Source organism: Suricata suricatta, chromosome X, assembly GCF_006229205.1.
Source record: "Suricata suricatta isolate VVHF042 chromosome X, meerkat_22Aug2017_6uvM2_HiC, whole genome shotgun sequence".
NCBI lineage: Eukaryota > Metazoa > Chordata > Mammalia > Carnivora > Herpestidae > Suricata > Suricata suricatta.
Window position 1 is genome coordinate 68494704 of NC_043717.1, and position 21133 is coordinate 68515836.

The window sequence follows — 21133 nt, forward strand, 5'->3', positions numbered from 1 at the left end:
TTTTCAATACTTGCATTCAAGTTATCTGGAGCATATAAAGCTTTCTCCTTAATAGCGGGGTCGGGAGCAGGGGTCGTGTTTCCAACAATGGAGAGGTTGGCCAAATGACTATTGATACCGTGGCTAAATGAAAAACTGGCATCCTTGGGCTGAGCAAACCACATTTTCCCCTGAATGGAATGACACTTGGAGAGGGCATGGACACAACTGAAATTTCTAAAGCTTTGATTACTACAAGTATTTTTATGTTCATAGGGGAATGGACGCTGTTTTACTGGGTGTGTTCGATTCACCTTGCCCCCACCTGAGCGCCTGTCCTCAGTGCCTCCAGGTGCCCCAGGTTCAGTCCAATCCCCATTCTCACTCCAGGGCCGAGCCATAGTTGTGAAATCAAACCAAATCTCAGGTTCCTCCTCATCCAGCTCCTCGTTATCCTCCCATTCCTCTTCCTCCTCCTCCAACTTGTCACTGTCATCTCTTCCTATTGTTAGTTTGTAAACACAGTAGCAGGCACCAGCCCCAATCATTAGTCCTGCTGCCATCCAACCCACTTCCCGAGCCCGGCCCATGCTCAAGTCTGTCCCAGCCTTGACCGGTGAGGGCCTTGTTCCACCTAATAGAAGAGGATGCTGATGGCCAGGATAATGGTGGGGTGTAGTCCTTTCTGCCTCTCTCAGGTTCCTGTAGCTCTCTTGTGATGAATCTATAGTTGAAAAATAGTATCAGGGCCTTGTGCTGTGTTTGAGTTTGTACCTCACTACATAAACAGAGTAGAGTTTGAGTTGTGGTTGAGAGAGTTGTATTATTAGTACCTATTCCTGTAGTTCTTTGTTTATCATTCTCTATGTACCCTCAGAACCCACCATTACTCTTTCAGGCCCTACAGAAAAGGGCATGAGATGGGGCTGTGCTATGATATGCAGGAGGATGACATGGAGAGGCAAACCTTCAGATAGTCTCCTCTGTCACACACCCCCACCCACAAAGCTTCACAGGCAGTTTTCCCCACCAACCTCTACCAAAGTCAGGTAAATTCCTTCTTTCCTTGTCTTCTGTGGTCAGTGCTCCTTTCACAGAGATTGATGGACAGTCTAACATAAGGACAGATGGAAAGACAGATAGCCAGCTTTGAGGAACTGAAAAGTGTGGTTGGATGGATCAGCACTGAGAACACAGGTCCTAATACCCGCTTTTCTGAATTTTCAGTCTTTGACTTTAAAATATTTTTCACACCCTCCTGACTTTCCTAATGCAGGTTTCCCCCCTCCCCTGATACCATCCGCCATTTCCCTAGCAAAGGCGGAGCCACACCCCTTTCTCTGCACAGAAATGGGAGGGGGGTGTGGAGAACGAAGGGGCCAGGAGAGGGCGACTCCGACTGGCCCGCGCAGTTTCCAGCCATTCCTCCTCCCCCACCCTCATCGCCACCCCCTACCCAGAGTCCAGGGCTTATCCCGCCCTCACACCGACCTGCATGGTCCCAGGGCAGTTTGCGCCTTCCCTCAGGACGACTTGTGAGGCGACCTATAGGCCAACAGACCTACAAACCTGCAAACAGACAGGGAACGAGGGAACGAAGTGCTTGGTGGACGGAGCAGCACTCGGGACACGGGTGCCCTGGTTGTGGCACCTTCTTCGGAGTCTCTGAAACCGCCATTCACTCCCCTCACCCCCTCCCAGAGTCCACCAGTTCTCTCTACTAAATGGGCACGAGGGAGAGGGGCACCGCTATTTAGAAAGTAGGCGAGAAGGGACCACAACCCTGATCAGCCCGAACCTGGATCCGTGGCACCCTTGGCCCTCTCCTATCCCCACCCGCCTCTAAGCAGATCCCAGGCTCGTACTGACCTCGCGGTCTGGGTCTAGTTTCCTTCTTCCTCCACACGCCTGCCGAGTAATAGGGGGCTGGTACCCAGACGGAGACGACTAGCAGGACTTCTGCTCAAGGCAGCTCTTGGTCACGTGACGACACGTCACGCGTGAGCTCTGGCCCCCAGTTTCCACTCCCACAAGCAGTGCGGCAGGCGCCAGCCCGCCCAGTACCTCCCCCGTTCACAGGGGCCCTGTCACTCTTTTCCTCTGTAAAAATATCAGTAAGCCAGAAGTGGCATCGGCTCTGTGGCATTCGAATTTGCCTTTCTTTAATTACAGCATGGGGCAGCATCTTTTCCTGGGTCTGCTGTTACTAGTACTTCTGGGGGGTAAATTTCTTATCTTTTCCTTGGCTCTGAAACTCCTGCCCCCATCCCTTAATTTCTACTCCTTTGCACATCCGGTCTCTGCCCCAAAATTCCGAGCAGGGGGCGGGGGAGGGTTTCATGAACCGAAGCTTAAGTAGTTGTGAGGTTTTTACTAATATTTTTGATAGATTTATGTTCTATTTCATCCTTTCTTTTTTATTGACTCAGGCTACACTATTTTATAATCAGAAAATATAATAACTCTATTTCACCTGGAGGAAAAAGAATTTATGTACATTGGTAGATACACATATATGTAATAAACAAGATTTCCCAGCTAATAGGGAGACCTCATTGATTTGGTTAAGTTAATTTATACCCTGTTGAAAATATTTTCTACTGAATGCACTGGAAATAGCAGGTTTCCAACCGCTTGTTAAAATTAAAAAAAAAATCTTTACAAACAAAACCAGTGTGTATTTAATATGATTTACAAATTGATGGATAAAATGAATGAATAGTGATGTGGTCAGTGTTTTAATTATGGTCATTTTCAATAAGTGAATCACTCTCCCTTTCTTTGGCTGAACTCATAGTATTAAGTGTCAGATGCCTGTGAACTTCATAGAGGATTGCTGGATGGCTTTCATTCTGGCTTCAAAGGACAGACTTTATGCAGACCCTAAATTCAGATTAATCTTACTGTTCAGATGAATTTTAGGAATTGGTCACTTCAGGGGTGCCTGGGTGGCTCAGTTGGTTAAGCGTCCAGCTTAGGCTCAGGTCATGATCTCACAGTTCTTGGGTTCGAGCCCCGCATTGGGCTCTGTGCTGACAGCTAGCTTGGAGCCTGCTTCGGATTCTGTATCTCCCTCTCTTTCTGACCCTCCCCTGCTAGTGCTGTCTCTGGAAAATAAAATAAAATTTAAAAAACATTAAAAAAAAGAAATTAGTCACTTCACAGATTAGCCTGTTTTTCACTCAAGATTTTTTATTGAAAATCTATTCTCAAGTTTCATGGTGTAACCCATAAATAATCCATAAGTTAGAGAATTCCCTGTTACCCCACTGATGGAAATGAGGCTCAGCAGGTGGAATGTTCATGTTATCAGGACATTGGTGAGATATCTCCCGGATCTGTTGTTCATGTACCACATGTTGCCCTCGCAGCGGCTCGTGTTCAGCACCTTCCAGTGAAGATAGTGGTGAGGGTCTGTGGGTGACTGTGAATCACTGCAACACCTCTGAACTCTTTGTCATTTTTCCCTCACAAAAAGCACAGTTTCCAGGATCCCAAGCAGTTACCAGGAGAAAGAGGCCTGCCTAGTCACTCCCTGCCTTCTGTGACAATTTCACTGCACCACTCCTACAAGCCCCTCAGAATAATCCCAGAACTCAGGGGCAAAGTAAGTAGAAACTAGTCTCCAGACATTCAGCTGTCCCTGCCAGGGAGTCATACTCTAAATATAGACTCTTCAGGCAGCCTCTTTCTTAGAACACTGAAACCCGACACCCCAGCAGGAAGCTCCCCCTGTAAGGGGCCCCTGCGTGGAGAAGGCCCTTTAGGGAGGTAAGCCCGGGAGCCCAGAGAGCCTTGCTGGTGAATATTCGGAAGTCAAGAACACATCACAACTTTCTGGTCTTCCTCAAAACTTTTGTAGTCCAAACTCCTTCACCAGTATCATGCCCTTTCTGTCTAAAACCCTGACAGTATTTCTTTTGCATCATCATCTTATATTGTTCTTTTTGTCTCCCTTTATTTTCTTCTAGATAGGTGAATTCCATTTATAGAGCTTTACTAACAAATCTAACTGTCCATTATTCAATTTTTGGCTGCTAAGTCTTTATATAAGTGGCTTTTGTTCGTTTTGCACATACGCATTAGAAAGAATTAAGGAGTATGTAAAGCTTAACAAAGCTTCAAGGACAAAAGCACTACTCTTACCTCTCCTTACAAGTATAAAATACCTCCCTCCCTTACTTCGGTATGTTTTCCTGTTATTTGTGTATAACTCCTGACCACCATTTTCCCAGTCTGTCAGACCTTTCCCATTTGAATCCACTACATCTCTAAAACTTCCTATACTACATGGGAATGATATTCCTTTGAATTATTTTACTCCTTTGTCATTTAGATCCACAATTCCTATCAAGGAACCTAGAGACTAGTATTTAAAATTTACTTTGCTCTCTGATACATGCATCATTAACTATTTAAGGCCAGATTGTTTGTCTGACATACCATTTCAAAAGTAAAAGAAGAAAATCCTTAAGCAATTCTTCAGACAAGCCTCTTAAAAGTTTCTGACCCTGCAGAAGACTATGTGAGGCCACTGCCAAAAGGAACATTTTGGCTCAACTTGGTATGTAGTCACATGTGACAGGTGGCTTAGAGAGTGCCCCTAAACACAAGAGGATCCCCAGATGGAACACTAATGTAGAGATTGTAGAGACTGAGAAAAAAATTATAGAAGACTGTTATTTTAAAAAGCTGTATTACTTTAGGTATTGTGTTATTTGTTTTTGTACTAAATAATTTGTTTTAGTTAACTTTGGTTGCAAGCAACAAAAACCAAACCTGGTTAATGGAAACAGTGAGGGAATGTTGAAGACCAGGGTCAGCTCTGCGGGGTGTAGGTAGGAGGAATTTACAGATAGTCTCTTCAGGATGCCATAATTCTGCTGATTTTCAGTGTTTTCTGAAATCTGTATTCAAGATTTAAATTTTAGTAGGAGAGTACTGAGTAGGTCTGTTTTGGGCACAATGCTCACCCTTTTGCCGGGGAAAATGAAAAGGTATGTAAAATGTAATATGCACTTCCTTTCTTTTCACAGAGAGAAATATAAATTGTTTCAGATATTGATTTGCAGGAATTTGTGCAGCTATGACTGAGATGCTGGGGGCCTATGTGCCACAAAATGTCTTCGTTGTAATTTTCACATTAACTAAATAAACATTTTAGAGGCACATTTTAGAAATGGTGATGCACAGGATTGTATTCTAAACCAGAGTTACCTGGCTTTCCTGGCAGGATTCCACAAGGCTGTATTTACAGTTAAGTGTCTTGTCCTCACTATTGCATGATCAACCCTGACTTTATCTGCAAGCAGAGGCCTCTATAGGAAAGACCCCCATCCATAGAGACTTGTGTATAAATTTAGATCTGAACAGCCAAATCCATGCATCTCTCCTTTCTCTCCCTGTAAGTGGGACAAAAGGGAAGCTAAGTCTTAATAGGAATGATGACTGAATAATTTATCCTGAGAAATACAACTGTCAGAGGATACTGGAGGTTACTGTCAGTTTTACCAGTCCATTCTACCTGTAGGCAAGCTACTACTTGGGAAGCTGCAACCTCAGAAGGCTGCTAGGTGAGCCTGAAATCAGAGCCAGGGCATTGGTTCACCTTAAGAAGTGGCTTTCAGCTAAGGAAGCTTGAAGTACTCTTCCACATTATGGGGACGGCTCTGCCAAGGAAAGCTGAATGTTCTATTCATCTTAGCCAAGACTCCCTCTCCCCAGACAGTGCTTGGGTGGGAAATAGCAACACTTTCCTCTGACTCTTCTTTTCATGCATTCTCATGCCTGAATAAGTCCCATGCTGCGTATGATCTTTCTCCAAATACAGAATCACATAGCTTATTTGGTTTCTCTTTGCTAAATTTCAGTCATGTCCTAGTACTGCCTCCTGGAAGTAACCCTGACACGAATTTCTGTGGAGTTTTCCCTATTCCCAATCTTTCCAGTCTCTTGATTTGCTCCCATATTGTCTGTGGATTATAAAAGATAGACACAGATAATAGCCTTATACCTGAAAACTTAAGGAATACCCCATTTATAAAGTAAATAACATTATTTTATTGTTTTTCCCAGTATAAAAAAGTTCGATCATTGCTGATAGGTGAATCATGGAGTTAACCAAACCAGTCAGCAGAATTGTTTTGCACTAATTGCTAGATGCCAAGTTCGGGCAATTTTGTCTTGGTCTCAGTGTTTCTCTAACACTTACTTTATTTAAAGGTGATATATCCTATTTGCACCTAAGTATATTTTGTAATGTTCTTTTATGCTACTTACTTTGTCAGTGTGCATGCCTTTTTGGCCAGATATCCACTGCATAGCTGTGACTTCTACTCAACCTTTTCTGTGTTACTGGCTTCTGAGGGCTCCACACCTCTTCCTTGCTGACTGATGCAAGTGCAAGTCTGTAGCTCTCCTGTTTAAAAGACTGGCCTCATCAGAAGATTTTGCAATTTCAGACACTCTAATGAGCTCATTTAGGGTTTATATTATGTATTAGGACTCAGAAGACATCACGATGATTTGGAGTGAGGTGTGTAACACTCCCCACGAGTGAGAAAATGTGGGGCTTTTGGAGGCCATCACCCAACATCACTCTCCAACTCCCACTCTTTTCCCGCCTCCCTCAAATGAAAATAGCTTTATAGTAATTTTTTTTTTCTCACAAAAGAATGTAGGCTTGGGGTGGGAGAGGCCAGAACAAAAAGGACAAAAATGTGTTAAGAAAGTAAAAAACACACTCTCACTCTAAGGGTCCTTTTCTGATGGCTTTTTCATTTGAGCTCTGAGACTAGATTTCAGAGGAAATGGTCGACATTAATAGCTGGGAGGAGGGGAGGTTGAAGGAGAGGCTGCTGTCCCAGGAGTTTAGGGAAGGAAGAGGCAATTTTTCAAAAAGTACAAGTGTCCAGTAGCCCCTGGGGAAGATGCTGTCTCTTTCTGGTAATCCGAGGAAGGCAAACACAACTACAGGGAGATGGGATTAGCAAAGAAGAAAGGGTAACAAGGCCTGGTATGGGGGAGGGAATGGAGGGGGGCGGGCCCTTTTCTGCCGCACTGCTGGTGGGAGGGGAAATTAGGGACCCGAGTTGGTGGATGACGTAGCCGTCACGTGACCAAGAGCTGACGTGTGCAGAAGTCCTTCTTGTTCTGGTCCTTGTTCCCGTCTGAGTACCAGCTCCCCATTGCCCTGAGGGCCAGCAGGCCTGCGGCAGAGGGAAGGAGGAGGAAAAGAAGGAAATTGTCCCGGATTCTTGCAGGTCAGTGCCTGGGAGATTCCATAAGGTGGGGATGGCCGAGGGCGGAGACCGTCGCGGGTCCTGAGACGCCTCCGTCGTCTCTTCTCGCCGCCGGCTTTCCAAGACATCTGTCCTGCCTACAGCCCATTTCGATGCTGCGAAATGGTGCGCAGGGGGCTGTCTGAGGAGGAGCCCAGATATCGGGAGTTGGGAATCTGCTGGGAGCCGAGGCCGTAATATGGAAAGGGATCTGTGGTCTGGGTGTTGGCCCCCGGTCCTTCAGGACAGTGCCAGCGGCGAAGAGGTTGGAATTTGGGGAGGGGGACGGTGCAAAGTGAATATGTCAGCAGAACCCTGAGAGGGGTTCATAGGGGTGGGAAATTGACAACCAGGCTTCTGAATTAGGAAAGAGTGTCATGTTCTGGGGACTGGTCGTCCACCAAGAGCTCTCGTAGCGGCCGTTTCCCGTCTTTCTGACTGTGGCTGTGTCTTCCTGACCATGGCTCTGTGTCTAGGGGGTCCAAACCTCTCCTGGATTGTCAGTCTTTCCGTAGGTTGCGGCACTACACCAGGCAAGAAAAGAGGAAGGAAATTAACACCAATCAGTGAAGGTCGATTTGAAAGTAAGGCTATCTGGGGACCCTGAGAAGGGCGGTGGTGGGGTTAGGGAGAAACCAGAGATGGCAATAATCTAGGTTAGGGCTGAGTCTGAGTGTGTTTCTTGCACTCTCGGGACTGTGGTGAAATGGCGTTCAGCGTGTGTGTGTGTGTGTGTGTGTGTGTGTGTGTGTGTGTGTGTCGCGGGGGTGGGGTGGGGGTGAAGAATGACAGAAGGGAAACCTATCAGAGAGTTTGTTCATAATCCTCCTCTCTCAACAGTACTTAGTCCCCATGTTTTCGATCTGTCATCTTGCAGGTCTGCTGTAGCAGGTGGCACCATTTGAAGCGAGGGAGGAAGTTTCCTAGGATCCAGGATCTGTAGACTACAGGTCGGTGTCGGTGTGGGGGCTGCCTAGAATGGAGGAGGGGCTGGGAATAAGCTGCAGTTGGACAAGCTCATTCAATTCTACTTAATTTTCCTAACATCCCTCCCATTTCAGGTTAGGGAAGGGGCAGGCTTGTGCATGCTTTGGATGGCATAGAGGTTAACAAAAAATCTGATAACCTGGATGGTGAGTCAGGAAAGCTACAAATGTGAACAGACAACCCATCAAGTCCTCAGTTCTCACTAGTGTGGTTTCTCTACAGATTGCAAGGGTTGTTGGGTGTGGCACACCTCCAGGGGAGGGAAGAAGGGACAAACTGCCTGTCTGGAGGAGATTTGTGCAACAGTGCCACTCCCTGGGGACACCCGAGGTTGGGGTGGCTGAGGTCTCAGCAGAGTCTGTGGGCTCCATAGCCTTTATCTAGGCTTGGGAAGAGGGTGGGCTGGGGAGGGCAAAGGGAGGGTGAAATGAGGTGGGGACAGAGGGTTTGTTAACAATCTGCATTTCCTACCAATACACATTTATTACGCTCTCATCCTTCTGTGCAACTCCTTGCATGGGGCAACTCAAACCCCATTTCCTTCCTTTGCCCCAGGTCCATCTCCAGTATCAGCTATTGTGTCCTTGAAGTGGCTGAAGACATCACCTTCCACAGCCTTGCACCGAGGCCCATAGTGCTCCTCTCCCAGCCTGAGTGAATACTCTGTTCCTTGGTCCCTGCTATTGTCAGGGACGATTGCATGGGCTACGCCAGGAAAGTAGGCTGGGTGACTGCAGGACTGGTGATTGGGGCTGGAGCCTGCTATTGCATTTATAGACTGACCCGGGGAAGAAAACAGAACAAGGAGAAAATGGCTGAGGGTGGGTCTGGGGATGTGGATGATGTTGGAGACTGTCCTGGGGCCAGGTACAATGACTGGTCTGATGATGATGATGACAACAGTGAAAACAAGGGTATAGTGTGGTACCCACCTTGGGCCCGGATTGGGACTGAGGCTGGAACCAGAGCAAGGGCCAGAGCAAGGGCCAGGGCTACTCGGGCTCGTAGGGCTATTCAGAAACGGGCTTCCCCCAATTCAGATGATACTATTTTGTCCCCTCAAGAGCTGCAGAAAGTTCTTTGCTTGGTTGAGATGTCTGAAAAGCCATATATTCTTGAAGCAGCTTTAATTGCTCTAGGTAACAATGCTGCTTATGCATTTAACAGAGATATTATTCGTGATCTGGGTGGTCTCCCGATTGTTGCAAAAATTCTTAATACTCGGGATCCCATAGTTAAGGAAAAGGCTTTAATTGTCCTGAATAATTTGAGTGTGAATGCTGAAAATCAGCGCAGGCTTAAGATATACATGAATCAAGTGTGTGATGACACAATCACTTCTCGCTTGAACTCATCAGTGCAGCTGGCTGGACTAAGATTGCTCACAAATATGACTGTTACTAACGAGTATCAGCACATGCTTGCTAATTCGATTTCAGACTTTTTTCGTTTATTTTCAGCAGGAAATGAAGAAACCAAATTTCAGGTTTTGAAACTTTTTTTGAATTTGGCTGAAAATCCAGCCATGACTAGAGAACTGCTCAAGGCCCAAGTACCATCTTCACTTGGTTCCCTCTTTAATAAGAAGGAGAACAAAGAGGTTATTCTTAAACTTCTGGTCATATTTGAAAACATAAATGACAATTTTAAATGGGAAGAAAATGAACCTGTTCAGAATCAATTCAGTGAAGGTTCACTTTTCTGTTTTTTTAAAGAATTTCAAGCATGTGCTGATAAGATTCTGGGGATAGAAAGTCACCACGATTTTTTGGTGAAAGTAAAAGTTGGAAAATTCATGGCCAAACTGGCTGATCATATGTTCCCAAAGAGCCAGGAATAAATTCTTGATTTTGTAGGTTAGAAACAACACACATTGTAAACTATTCCTTTTCTCCACCTTGTTTATATGGTAAAGGAATCCTTTCAGCTGCCAATTTTGAGTGATGAATATCGTTGTATCATCAATGCTGATGTTTATCTGAGTTGGTCTTCAGGTCTAAGCTGGATGAATGACTGGCACTACCTGTTCTGAAAACATGTTTGTTGCTTTTTATCTCGCTGCCTAGATTGAAATGTTTTTACTATTTCTTTTGCGTGACAGTGAACTAGTTGGTCATAAGTAAGCTCCCTCCTGTCATTTATATTAACTTTATTTGTGTATCATCAATAAAGTTGCGTATTAATGCTGAACAAAACAAGAAGAAAGAAACCATCCTTGTGCTTTGGTTTATAATCTAGTTAGAGAGATAAGAAATATACAAACAAATAGATAATAATATCTGGACCATATACTCATTGTCAAATGTGTGCACTCAGAGCACTGAGGAAGCAAAAGTTCCTGTGGGATACAGTAGTCAGCTACAGATTCATGGAGGAAGCAGCTATTTAAAATGAGTCCTGAATGATGTAGGTAGTTAGGGCATTCCAAGAGCTAGAGTGAGGGGCCATTAGGGTGAGAAAGGCATGGAGGTAGAAACCCTTTTCTTATGACGTTTAAGAGACCTGTCTACTTAGAGTGAGGAATGGAAGTAAATAAATTTGGAAAGCTGAGGAGCATCCAGTTTGTGGAGAGCTGTTTGAATATTATCCTACTGAACACCAAGAGCCATTAAATATTTTTGACTAGAAAGAATAATTGGAATTCATATAGAGGTTCCTCTCTCACCAACTGTGCAGTGTCTGCGAGGGTGTGGGTAAATGGACCCTATCAAATCTTCATGGTAGGAATGAGTTTACACTGAGTTTGCCCAAGACTTGTAGAGGGCCATTTGGTAATACATATAAGCCTTAAAGTTTGTAAACCTTTTGTCCTAAGGAAATAACTGAATAATTGGCGAAAGGCTATATGTACAAGCCTATTCATCCCAGCACTGTCCAGACGCAGACGGTAACAATTGGAAACAACTAAGTGTCTAGCACACCAGAATGGTTAAATAAATTCAGGAAAGGTCACACAATATATATGATAAATATGTTGATCCAAATCATTCCCAGGAAGAGCTTCATTCTGCATTGTTAAATGAGAAAGGTAGTTTAGATAGCAGTGTTCGTAGAACGATTCCTTTTCTTTTTTGAAGATAATGAAACATATTTTAAAGTAGACAGTAACGATTATGCAATTATAGACATCCAAACAGTAACTGACTATATTTGAGTGGAAGGATAATGAGTGATCTTTTACCTTTTTATTTTTTGTTCATCTATATATTTTTATTTGTATAAAATATTTTTTTTGCAAATTTTAGAAAAAGAAAGTGTTGGGAATGAAGCAGGGGATTGGAGCATGTACTGAATGTAAAAAGAATTTATATTAAAAATGAGATGGGTGAAGTTTCCTCTCTGAAATGATAGATGAGTGATAAAAACGGGGCTCGTCATGAGGATTAAGTTAAGTAATATGTGCAAAATACTTCGAAACTTCTGGCACAGAGCAGTTAAGAAAAATAAACACCTTAATTCCCTAAAATGTAGGGTCGATAGTGTTTTTGGGTGGCCTTTGTTTTGCTGGGGGCATTCTGCCATGTGTCAGTGTCATTTAATAAATAATAACAACAATAAAAGTTAGAATTTATTAAGTGACTACTGTGTAGAGTTCTGTCATTCCTCCAAGACAACTGTTAAAATAATTTCTTAAAGAATAAGATTTTCATATATCCAAGGGCTCAGTGTTTCCTCAGACATGATCTCACCAGCTTCCACAGCATATTCTTAGTGAGATCAGGGAAGGGTAAAATCCTCCTTTAAGTTCCCAACTGCTCTCATCCCCAGGCTTCCATATACTTATCTTAATGTCTATAGTAGACAAAAGGGTCAGGAACTGGTTGGCTTAAAGTTGTTGCATATGGGGAATCTATTGAATTAAGTAAAAGTGAAGACTCATTTGACACCAGTTTTAAGGATGGGCTATGGGAAAAGCAAGTAACATTTTTTCTTGCTTTATTATTAGGGAGGAGAAAAAGATTTGGGAGGGGAAGGCAAATCCACTTAAAATAAATTGAGTTTGAAGAATCTATATGACATCCAGATGGAGACAGCCTATTGTCATTTGAATGTATTTAACCAGAACTCAGAGGAAAAATAAAGACTTGGGAGCCACCAGAGAATGAATGGTACTTGAGGACATGGGAGTGGACGTGATTTCCTGGAGATGAGGTGCAGAGTATGAGTGGAGGGGTGCAAAAAGAACTGTGGAGGCTGGGGAGAGAAGCACAGAATTGAGGCTTTGTGTATACACTTTCAGATACTTTCACTATCCATATTTCTATATATTCTATACATAAAATTAGATGATACTGTACATAAATTTTCAGTCTGATTTCAAATCTTTCTAATTTTCTCCTAAAAAACAGAGATACTTGAGAAAACAGAAATACTTGAGAAAAGAGAGGCAATGAGAACACACTTGTTTTCTGACCCAAATGTGTAGCTTGACCATCTAAAAACCATTCACATCAAGCCATGTTGAATTTGGGGTGCTGAGTGACTTTAATTACTTAACCTCATTTGAAATGTGAGTAAAAATGAGGTTAATAGAAAGCCACTATGTGGTAGGGGCTCAGGCCTGAGTAGCATCCATCTGCTCTGGCAGATTTCTCCTCCTTCCTTCCTATTCTGTTCCCCTCTCCTTCCTTCCCACTTCTATCTTTATTTCCTCCTTCTGGAAGATCACTGGCTATATATATAGTCTCTTTGTGCTTCTGTGACCATTAAATTTCCATGACACCAGGTCACACAACAGTGGGCATTTAATACAAAATAATAATCCTCATTGCTGTGGTAATGTGGCAGCCTAAGGTGTGAGTGGATGCCAAAAATTTTCTAACACTCTGGTTGAACAGAGACCAAGAAGGAACAAGTCTTTGCATGGCACAGCCCTATGTGCACGGCATGTACTTTTGATGTCCCACACCTGGTATTATTTGGAACCAAATAGCCCAGATCTTGGGAAGTGCTGTGTGAGACAGATGTGTGACAGCCTGGTCCAGGCAGGCCACATGGCCAGCCAAGCCACATGCCAATGTCCCGATGCTTTCACATTGGAGACTGCCACTCTCAGTCATTTTGGGAAGGGCACAGCTCTAGGATTGTGGCCGTGATTGTGGCAGATCATGGGGGCAGGGAGGAGGCAGTGTCCTTTCTTTAGAGATGATGGCAGCTCCTGGGAAACTGAGGAAATTAAGAACTCAGAGGATATTTTGAATTTGTTCTCATCTAATGATTTGAGTAATTAAGTGAGTCTATCCTAGACAAATGTCCAAAGGTAATTTTACAAAAATGAAGTATAGTTCTCTTATAAATTGTCACCCAGAGCATACTATTTCAAGGCTCAGAAAAGTGGCTTTCCTGTTTTAAATTCATATTTTACTTGCCTCAATAAACATCCCAAGTGCAGGCAAATTGTGTTTGTGCTTCCGTTTGTTTAGTTTCTCTGCTAAGTTCCCTTGAAAATGTTTTTAAAGAATGATTATACTATTTTCAATGTTATCTTTGTACATTCGTTTTACATCACATCCCAAGCTAAAGCGTTTTTCCGGTTTTTCTGAACTGTGGCTCTTCCTTGCCTTTAAACCAGAACTATTTTGCTGCCATCTTGGTGTGCAGCAAACTAGAATAATGGCGCCTGGTCTGCCCTGCCCTGAGGTGTTGTATTAAGCAGGATAACAGATACTTATTTTTCATAATGATATACTTCCACATTTGACCTTGTGCATTGGGTTCCCCTCAGGCCTTGTGTTAAGGGTCTGGACAATTTGTGTGTTTGGTGATAGACTGAGTGTAGGAAGAAGGGAGTGAGGAGAGCAGGAAGCCTTGTTACTTTATCCTTATAGGTTCATGCACATATAATTCAGTCCACCAGTGAGACTGGGCTTAGTGTAATTCTCTGGCCCTGTTGACCATTTATATTTTAAAGAGTGAAAAAGTAAGTGTAATAATACAAGACCTTTGTTTGGGCATAGAGCCCTCTGTTTACCGAGCATTTCTTTGTTTCAAGTTTTTATTTAATTCTAGTTAGTTAACATACAGTGTAGTATTGGTTCCAGGAGTAGAATTTAGTGATTCATCACTTCCATATAACACCCAGTGCTCATCTCAACAAGTGCCCTGGGCAATACCCATCACCCACTTAGCCCATCCCCTACCCACCTCCCCTCCATCAACCCTCAGTTTGTACTCTGTAGTAAAGAGTCTTTTATGGTTTTGCATCCCTCTCTTTTTTCTTTTTCCCCCTAGGTTCATCTGTTTTGTTTATTAAATTCTACATATGAGTGAAATCATTTGGTATTTGTCTTTCTCTGACAAATGGCAAGATTTCATTCTTTTTGATGGCCGGATAATATTCCATCACACACACACACACACACACACACACACACATCTTCAAAGAAGATAACATATTATCAAGTGGGGTAGAATATCTTTTTGAAATTAAAAAAGGGTGATAATTTATGTTACTGTAAGAAAAATAGTTACCAACTAGACCAGATTCTTAGTGTTTGGTGCTCAGAACATTCTCTCCCTAAAATCAGTTTTCATTAGAAAACAAATTATCATCAGATGATCATTTATTTACTGCTCAGGAAATCAGGACAAGCTGACATAGCTAGATATTGGTGCCATCAAAGCAGAAGAACCTGGTGTATCCATGTCTGCAGTGGGGATTGACTTGTTGAAATCAAATACTTGTATTCAATAGTTAGAGTATATTTTTCCCTGGACAGAAATCTAAATTTTGTCTGTTTGTAACAAAGGAAGAGTATCAGTGGATGGCAGTTTTATGACTATAAAAGATATATTATGACTATAAAGATATATTATCAATTAGCTTTCATACAGAGTTTGAGAAATGTATACTTTTATAGCAGGAGGAAACTGTTGTATTGGTGCAATGCATTCTTCCCTACATGTTGATTAGTGTCTCTCCTTTCTGGATTATTTTTGTTTGATGAGTAATGATAATTTGTTATTAAATTTTCTGAAACCCAAGCAAAATTAATTATCAGCTCTTTAATTATTTTTTCCATTTCCATTTCACTCTTCTGTTCACTGAAATGTAATTTAACTACATTCATGCTAATTTTTGTGGCTTTCATTAAATAAACTGCAGTGAAAATGCAGACATAATGAAATGTATTTATAAAACAAAAATTTTAATTTTGACTTTCTTTAAAATTTAAAATGAGCTAAATGGATTCTCATTTTGATATTAGAAAAATGGAATTTAGGCAAGAACAAATGAAACCAACACTATTTAAAATATTTTATAAATTGTACATCCATTCAAACTGATTTAGACAATGATTCATTATAATCAGTTACTGTTTAACATCATCAATCTTCACCTCTTGTTAAGCTGGCTCATGTAGTCTACAGCCAAAAATTGGAAATGTTAAATCGCACCATGTCATCTGTGAAAAGTCAATAAATTTTGTTTGATTTTCTTCCAATATAAAGCTTAAATTCTTATGTCATGAATATCGTAACTTGCAAATGCCTAGAAATGTATATCACATATATGATTATGTTTGTTTAGGTGGATATGTTTATAATTGGGGAAGTATTAAAATATTAGTAACACCATAGAATTGTTTTTCAGCTGTTTTTAAACTATGAAAACATGTCCTAGATATATTTGTTTCAACCTAGAAGGGGAAAAATTAGTGCCTGGGGAAGAAGGTCATGGCATTGTATTGGTAGACAACATTATGCATCCAACTGGGTATTTGACTACCATTTTAAGGCAGATTTGAAAGTTATCAGCACTCTGAGAAGTTATTTTTCACAATGAACTCATTTTTAATCTTTATAGTATTTTCATAAACCATAGAAATAACTCATGCCTATTAAAAATTAAAACAGATAAACATATAAAGTGAAACATAAAACTGCCTTTTTATTACCCATCATTATAGTTGCCTACTATTACCAGTCTAATGTCTTCTATGTATATAAAACATAAATGATATATGTATTCACATTTTTATCAGAAAATGAACTCATAGTCCATTGTTCAGTTTTGCAACTTTTATTCCACTTAGAACATATCATGTGTATCTTTCCATGCATTTCTTGCTTCATTTAATTTTGTTCATGTTGTCTTTCTGTGTAGATGATTTCCATTTTTAGGTAGTCCTATCACTCAGCCTTTCCCTTTAGGACGTCTAGGTTTGGGGTCATGCTGAAGCAGACTTTTCCCACCCCAGGGTTTTAAAATAATTTTTAATATTTTCTTCAAGATTTAAAAAATAGTGTGTGCGTGTATGTGTGTTTAATCTTTCTGGTATGTACTTTTATGAGTGGTATGAAGTAGAGAAGTAATTTTACTTCTTTTTCCGAGTCCCAGACATTGAATATACCATACTTTCTTCCACGTTTTGGCAGAATTTTTCATGTTATTAGTCATAGGCTACTCACAAAATGTTATTCTTCTCTGTAAACAGAAACATTACTGTTCTTTTTGCTATCTTTAAGGTATGACACCAAGGACAGTTGATGAAGTCCTCTATTATAGATCCGCATTTATTAAAGATGGAGTTAATAGTACTGGGTTGTGATATTAGTAATTCGTTGTGTTATGGGTCTATTATGAAGACATTTAAAACACCAGAAAGATAAATACAGTGAACTTTGGGGTATGAGCATGCCATGACAATATGTAAAAAGCAGTCTAGCAGATGACTTTGTGAGTATGACAACACTTCACTCAAAGCAATCTTAACATTGTCTTGGGACACACAACAGCCAATGAACTAATCAGTATATCTGAGAATTTGAAAATCGGCTAGCTAATTCAATCTTCCAAGCAGGAGAGTTGTTATATATTGTTATATTTGCCATGGAACCAAAGATAAGAAACTGATCCTTTTGAAACATAGAATGAACTATTCGATCTAGAAAGCTTGAGCATGATGAATTAATACATTTTGGTGGACACTAACATGAAAAAATAATATTCTTATAAAAACTGGAATACATAGAGATTTAAATTTGTGAAGCGCACTTGAGTACAAATAAAAATGTAAAAAAATGAAATAGATATCAGTGGGACGTTGACACTCACACAATTGGCTAAAGTAGCATTTAATGAAAGCTTCTTATGGATGAATTTAATAGGTGATACTCCATTCAATAACAATGTATGTCCTTTTAAGCAAAAGAAATAAGAAAATAATGTTAGCACATGGTCTCTTCATACTCCCTAAAAATTTGCTGGAATATATGAAAGCTATTTTTCTTTTTGTATTATCTTATGTTGTACCACTTCTAATTGCTTATTTTTTTAATTAAAATATTTTTTTCCATAATATTTTATTGTCAAATTGTTTTCCATACAACACCCAGTGCTCTTCCCCTTAAGTGCCCTCCACCATCACCACCACCTCTAATTGCTTATTAACTGTACGTTTTAAATAGTCTTTTGAGTTTTAGAAAAACACAGTCATATATATTGTAAATTGAAATTAGTTTTAACTTTTCCCAATTTTATACTAATTATTTATTTTCTTATATTATTGCAGTAGCTTTAGTCTCCAAAAATACTGTTGAATAAAAATAAAGATTGTGGACAACCTTGACTTATTCCTGGTTTTAGTGGCAATGACTCTGACATTTCATGTTTAAAATGAGGATCACTATTGATTGTTGGTAAAAAGCCCTTTCAATATTTAAGTTATTCCCTTCTGTTCCTGTTGGTATCCATTAGGAGTATATGCTGATTTTTTCCCAATCGATTTTCAATATCTATTGATAGAAGCATACTTTTTCTCCTTTAATTTTTTTATGAAATGAATTATATTGGTAGAATTCCTAATTTTGACAATTTTGCCTTTGTGGATCAATCCTTATTAAGTGATGATATAGCATTTCCTTGCCAACATTCTGGGTTTTATTTGTTTATATGTTTTATAATTTGTTAATATTTTGATTTTATATTTATTATTAGTATTTTTATAGTTGTCTTTTATGTAGTATCTTTAACAAGTTTTGGTTTTATGGTTGCTAGCTATATAAAATTAATGAACTTTCAATTTTTTTATTCTTTTTTAGTAGTGCTTGACTAACATGGATTTTATCTCTTCTCTAAAGGTTAGATAGAAATGAACTGCAAAATCATTTGACCCTGGTTCCTTTTTCAGTGGCAGATCTTTAATCACAGTTTCAATATCTAGTAATTTCTCTACTCATATCCTCTATTTCTTGAGTTAATGTTGGTAACTTGTATTAGGAAATCATCCATTATCTCTAGGGTTTTTAATTTGATGTCAGCTATGTATATAAAACTATAATTTTTAATCACACCTATTTATGTAGTTAAACCCTTTATTATTAATAATTTGTACACTTTTGCTTTTCCTATGTTTTCACATAGTTGTATTCATGAAGATTTATTTATTTTATTGGTCTTTTCAAAAGCCAGCTTTTAATTTATCACTTTTATAATTGTTTATCTTGGTCATATTTTTATCTTTACCTTTTCTAATTTCTTGTAGCTTTGGATATATTTTGTTGTATTTATCTAATTCTTCAAGAAGAATGTTTATTTCCCTTTATATGGTCTTCTTGTATCATAATGTAATTAAGACTTTAATCTTCTCACGGGGTGCCTGGGTGGCTCAGTTGGTTGAGTGTCCGACTTCAGCTCAGGTCATGATCTCACAGTTCGTGGGTTTGAGCCCCGCTTTGGGCTCTATGCTGACAAGCTTAGAGCCTGGAGGCTGCTTCCAATTCTGTGTTTCTTTCTCTCTCTGCCCCTCCCCTGCTCATGATCTGTCTCTCTCTGTCTTTCAAAAATAAATAAATGTTAAAAAAATTTTTTAAAAAAGACTTTATTTTTCTGGGAGTACAGCTTTAGTCATGCCTTGTAGGCTTTGATATGATGTATTGTCTTTTTCTTTGCTTTCCATATAACTTGCAACTTTAGTTTTAATTTCCACTTTGACCCAGGAGTTATTTTACAGAACTATATAATCAGGCAATTATATTTTATGGGAATCTTTTATTATTTATTTGATTTTATTTTGATAAGATATATGCTTACAAATTCTCTCATTTTTAAAAATATATTTCCTCCTTCATTTAACCTGAGTTTTTAAACTTGAAAATTGTATTTAAAAATTTTTTAATGTTTATTTATTTTGAAAGAGAGAGATAGTGAGAGAACTAGAGCATGTGCATGTGAGCAGGGGAGGGGCAGAGAGAGAGGGAGAGAGAATTCCAAGCAGACTCCACACTTCCAGTGGGAAGCCAGAATGGGGCTTGATCTCATGAACTGTGAAGACATTACCTGAGCTGAAATCAAGAGTCAAATGCTTAACTGACTGACCCAGGCATCTCTGAAAATTTTGTTTTTTAATCCCAGAAATTATTTTTCTTGCATTAATTATAATTCTTTCAGTGTTGTTATTATTTATTTTGCTAAAGATTATATCTGACTCCTTCAATAGATCTATTATGGGGGGAGAAATTATAAATTTTGCAGTGCACAGACAATGGATATGAATAGTCACTCATGGAAGCAATACAAGGGACTAGAGAAATTTGAAGATTAAAAAACTCCAAGGAAAGTTTTCTGGGAGCTATCCCTTGGAAGTAGTACTCAGGTCTGACTGACTTTTAATTGAAATCAGTTTTTCTTCAAACACTGTTTCTTAAACATACCTAGTGATGCTTATCTAACAGTAGATTAAAGATTTTTCAGAAAATATCTTTAGACTGTTACCCATAATTTATCTGTTCTCTTACTCTGTCTACCCAACCCCTTGCATATCTGTAATGTATCAAATTAGTGTCCAGCTATTGTATGGTGCCTTGATTACTTTAGCTGTACTTTAAAAGAGCTGGGCTCAGAATTTAGTGTCTAGTAAAAAACAGAGTGCAATCAAATAAGTTGTGTAGAGACCATGGATTGACCAACAGCTGATACTATTTCTCAATGGGCTCATCTTAATTATATCTCCAAGGGAGGGAAACCTCTGAAGAGTAAGAAAGAAGAAAATCTACAAGGGATGAGGTGACAGACACTGAAAACTATTGAACATTTCCAAGTACTCACTTACTGGAATCCTGGAAAAAGAGTGCCATTTCTTTCTTTCCTTGAGGATAGTTTCTTAGTTATTTTCAAAGCAGAAATTTAATATTACACTGGAGATTATAAATACATACATATTTACATGTGTGCATATCTGATAGATTATTATGTTTTAGATAGAACCTTATGTTTTTGTTTTTCCCTTCAACAACATTTCTTACTTTTCCATTTCCCTCATTTGTCTTTTCAGGAAAGGTTTATGGAAGGGATTTGTGATTTCCTAAAGCCCAAACACATGAAAATATCATACTAGATAGGTATAGTTGGTGCTCTGGACTAAGATGTACCTGGCTACAGTTTTATTTGTATTCAGCCTGCTGAACACTCAATGTGTTCAATATGAGTATTCATATCTTGCTTCAGCTGTGCCACAATCTCCTCAAAGATTGCCTTTTACTCATTCTCTCTAGTTTCTCTTTTTGGAAACTATGCTAGACATATTTTAATACTTTCCATTCTTTATGCAATGTAGTCTAACTCCTCATTTATATTTTATACCTCTTCATCTTTTTGGGCTCATTCTTGGTAATTTTTTGAGATATATGTATGAATGTCTTAATTACCTCCTTGCTTTTGAGTTTAACCTCTGTCAAGGCCATACACATTTCACCAGTTTCAGATTATTTTTATGTTGGTTTGTATTTTTGGGTTATCTAAAATGTAGGAACTGTGAATTCAATCCAACACTGATGGGTGGAGTTGGCCTGGGTTCTGATTGCTCCTAGGGGGGCTCTTTATCTACCCACATCCTCACATAAAGATAAACAAAGTCATATTTTTGCTGTGAAGAAAGGTTTTTTAG

At 39.7% G+C, this 21133-nt stretch overlaps 2 protein-coding genes across 5 annotated transcripts in view; one reads left to right on the forward strand and one right to left on the reverse strand.

Moving 5' to 3' along the window:
• The window catches only part of ARMCX6 (armadillo repeat containing X-linked 6), a 3201-nt gene extending 1244 nt beyond the window's left edge, over window positions 1–1957 (reverse strand). The window contains exons 1-4 of one of the 2 annotated variants that reach the window (XM_029929946.1): window positions 1849–1957; window positions 1471–1548; window positions 1014–1091; window positions 160–703 (exon numbers count right to left, since the gene is read on the reverse strand). In XM_029929946.1, coding sequence (XP_029785806.1) covers window positions 160–569 — 410 coding nt within the window. In that variant the 5' untranslated portion in view covers window positions 570–703; window positions 1014–1091; window positions 1471–1548; window positions 1849–1957. The remainder of the gene's footprint in view (window positions 1–159; window positions 704–1013; window positions 1092–1470; window positions 1549–1848) is intronic. The other variant, XM_029929948.1, reaches the window with a different exon arrangement.
• Window positions 1958–7103: 5146 nt separating this feature from the next.
• Window positions 7104–11825, forward strand: ARMCX3 (armadillo repeat containing X-linked 3). Of its 3 annotated transcripts, none has more exons than XM_029930537.1 (4): window positions 7104–7241; window positions 7736–7843; window positions 8137–8209; window positions 8802–11825. In XM_029930537.1, exon 4 carries the CDS (start codon window positions 8947–8949, stop codon window positions 10084–10086), a length of 1140 nt encoding a protein of 379 aa, XP_029786397.1. In that variant the 5' UTR covers window positions 7104–7241; window positions 7736–7843; window positions 8137–8209; window positions 8802–8946; the 3' UTR covers window positions 10087–11825. The 3 variants fall into 3 exon arrangements, with proteins under 3 accessions (XP_029786397.1, XP_029786396.1, XP_029786398.1); XM_029930536.1 differs by having other exon boundaries at window positions 7764–7843; XM_029930538.1 differs by lacking the exon at window positions 7736–7843.
• The last annotated feature ends 9308 nt before the right edge of the window (window positions 11826–21133 follow it).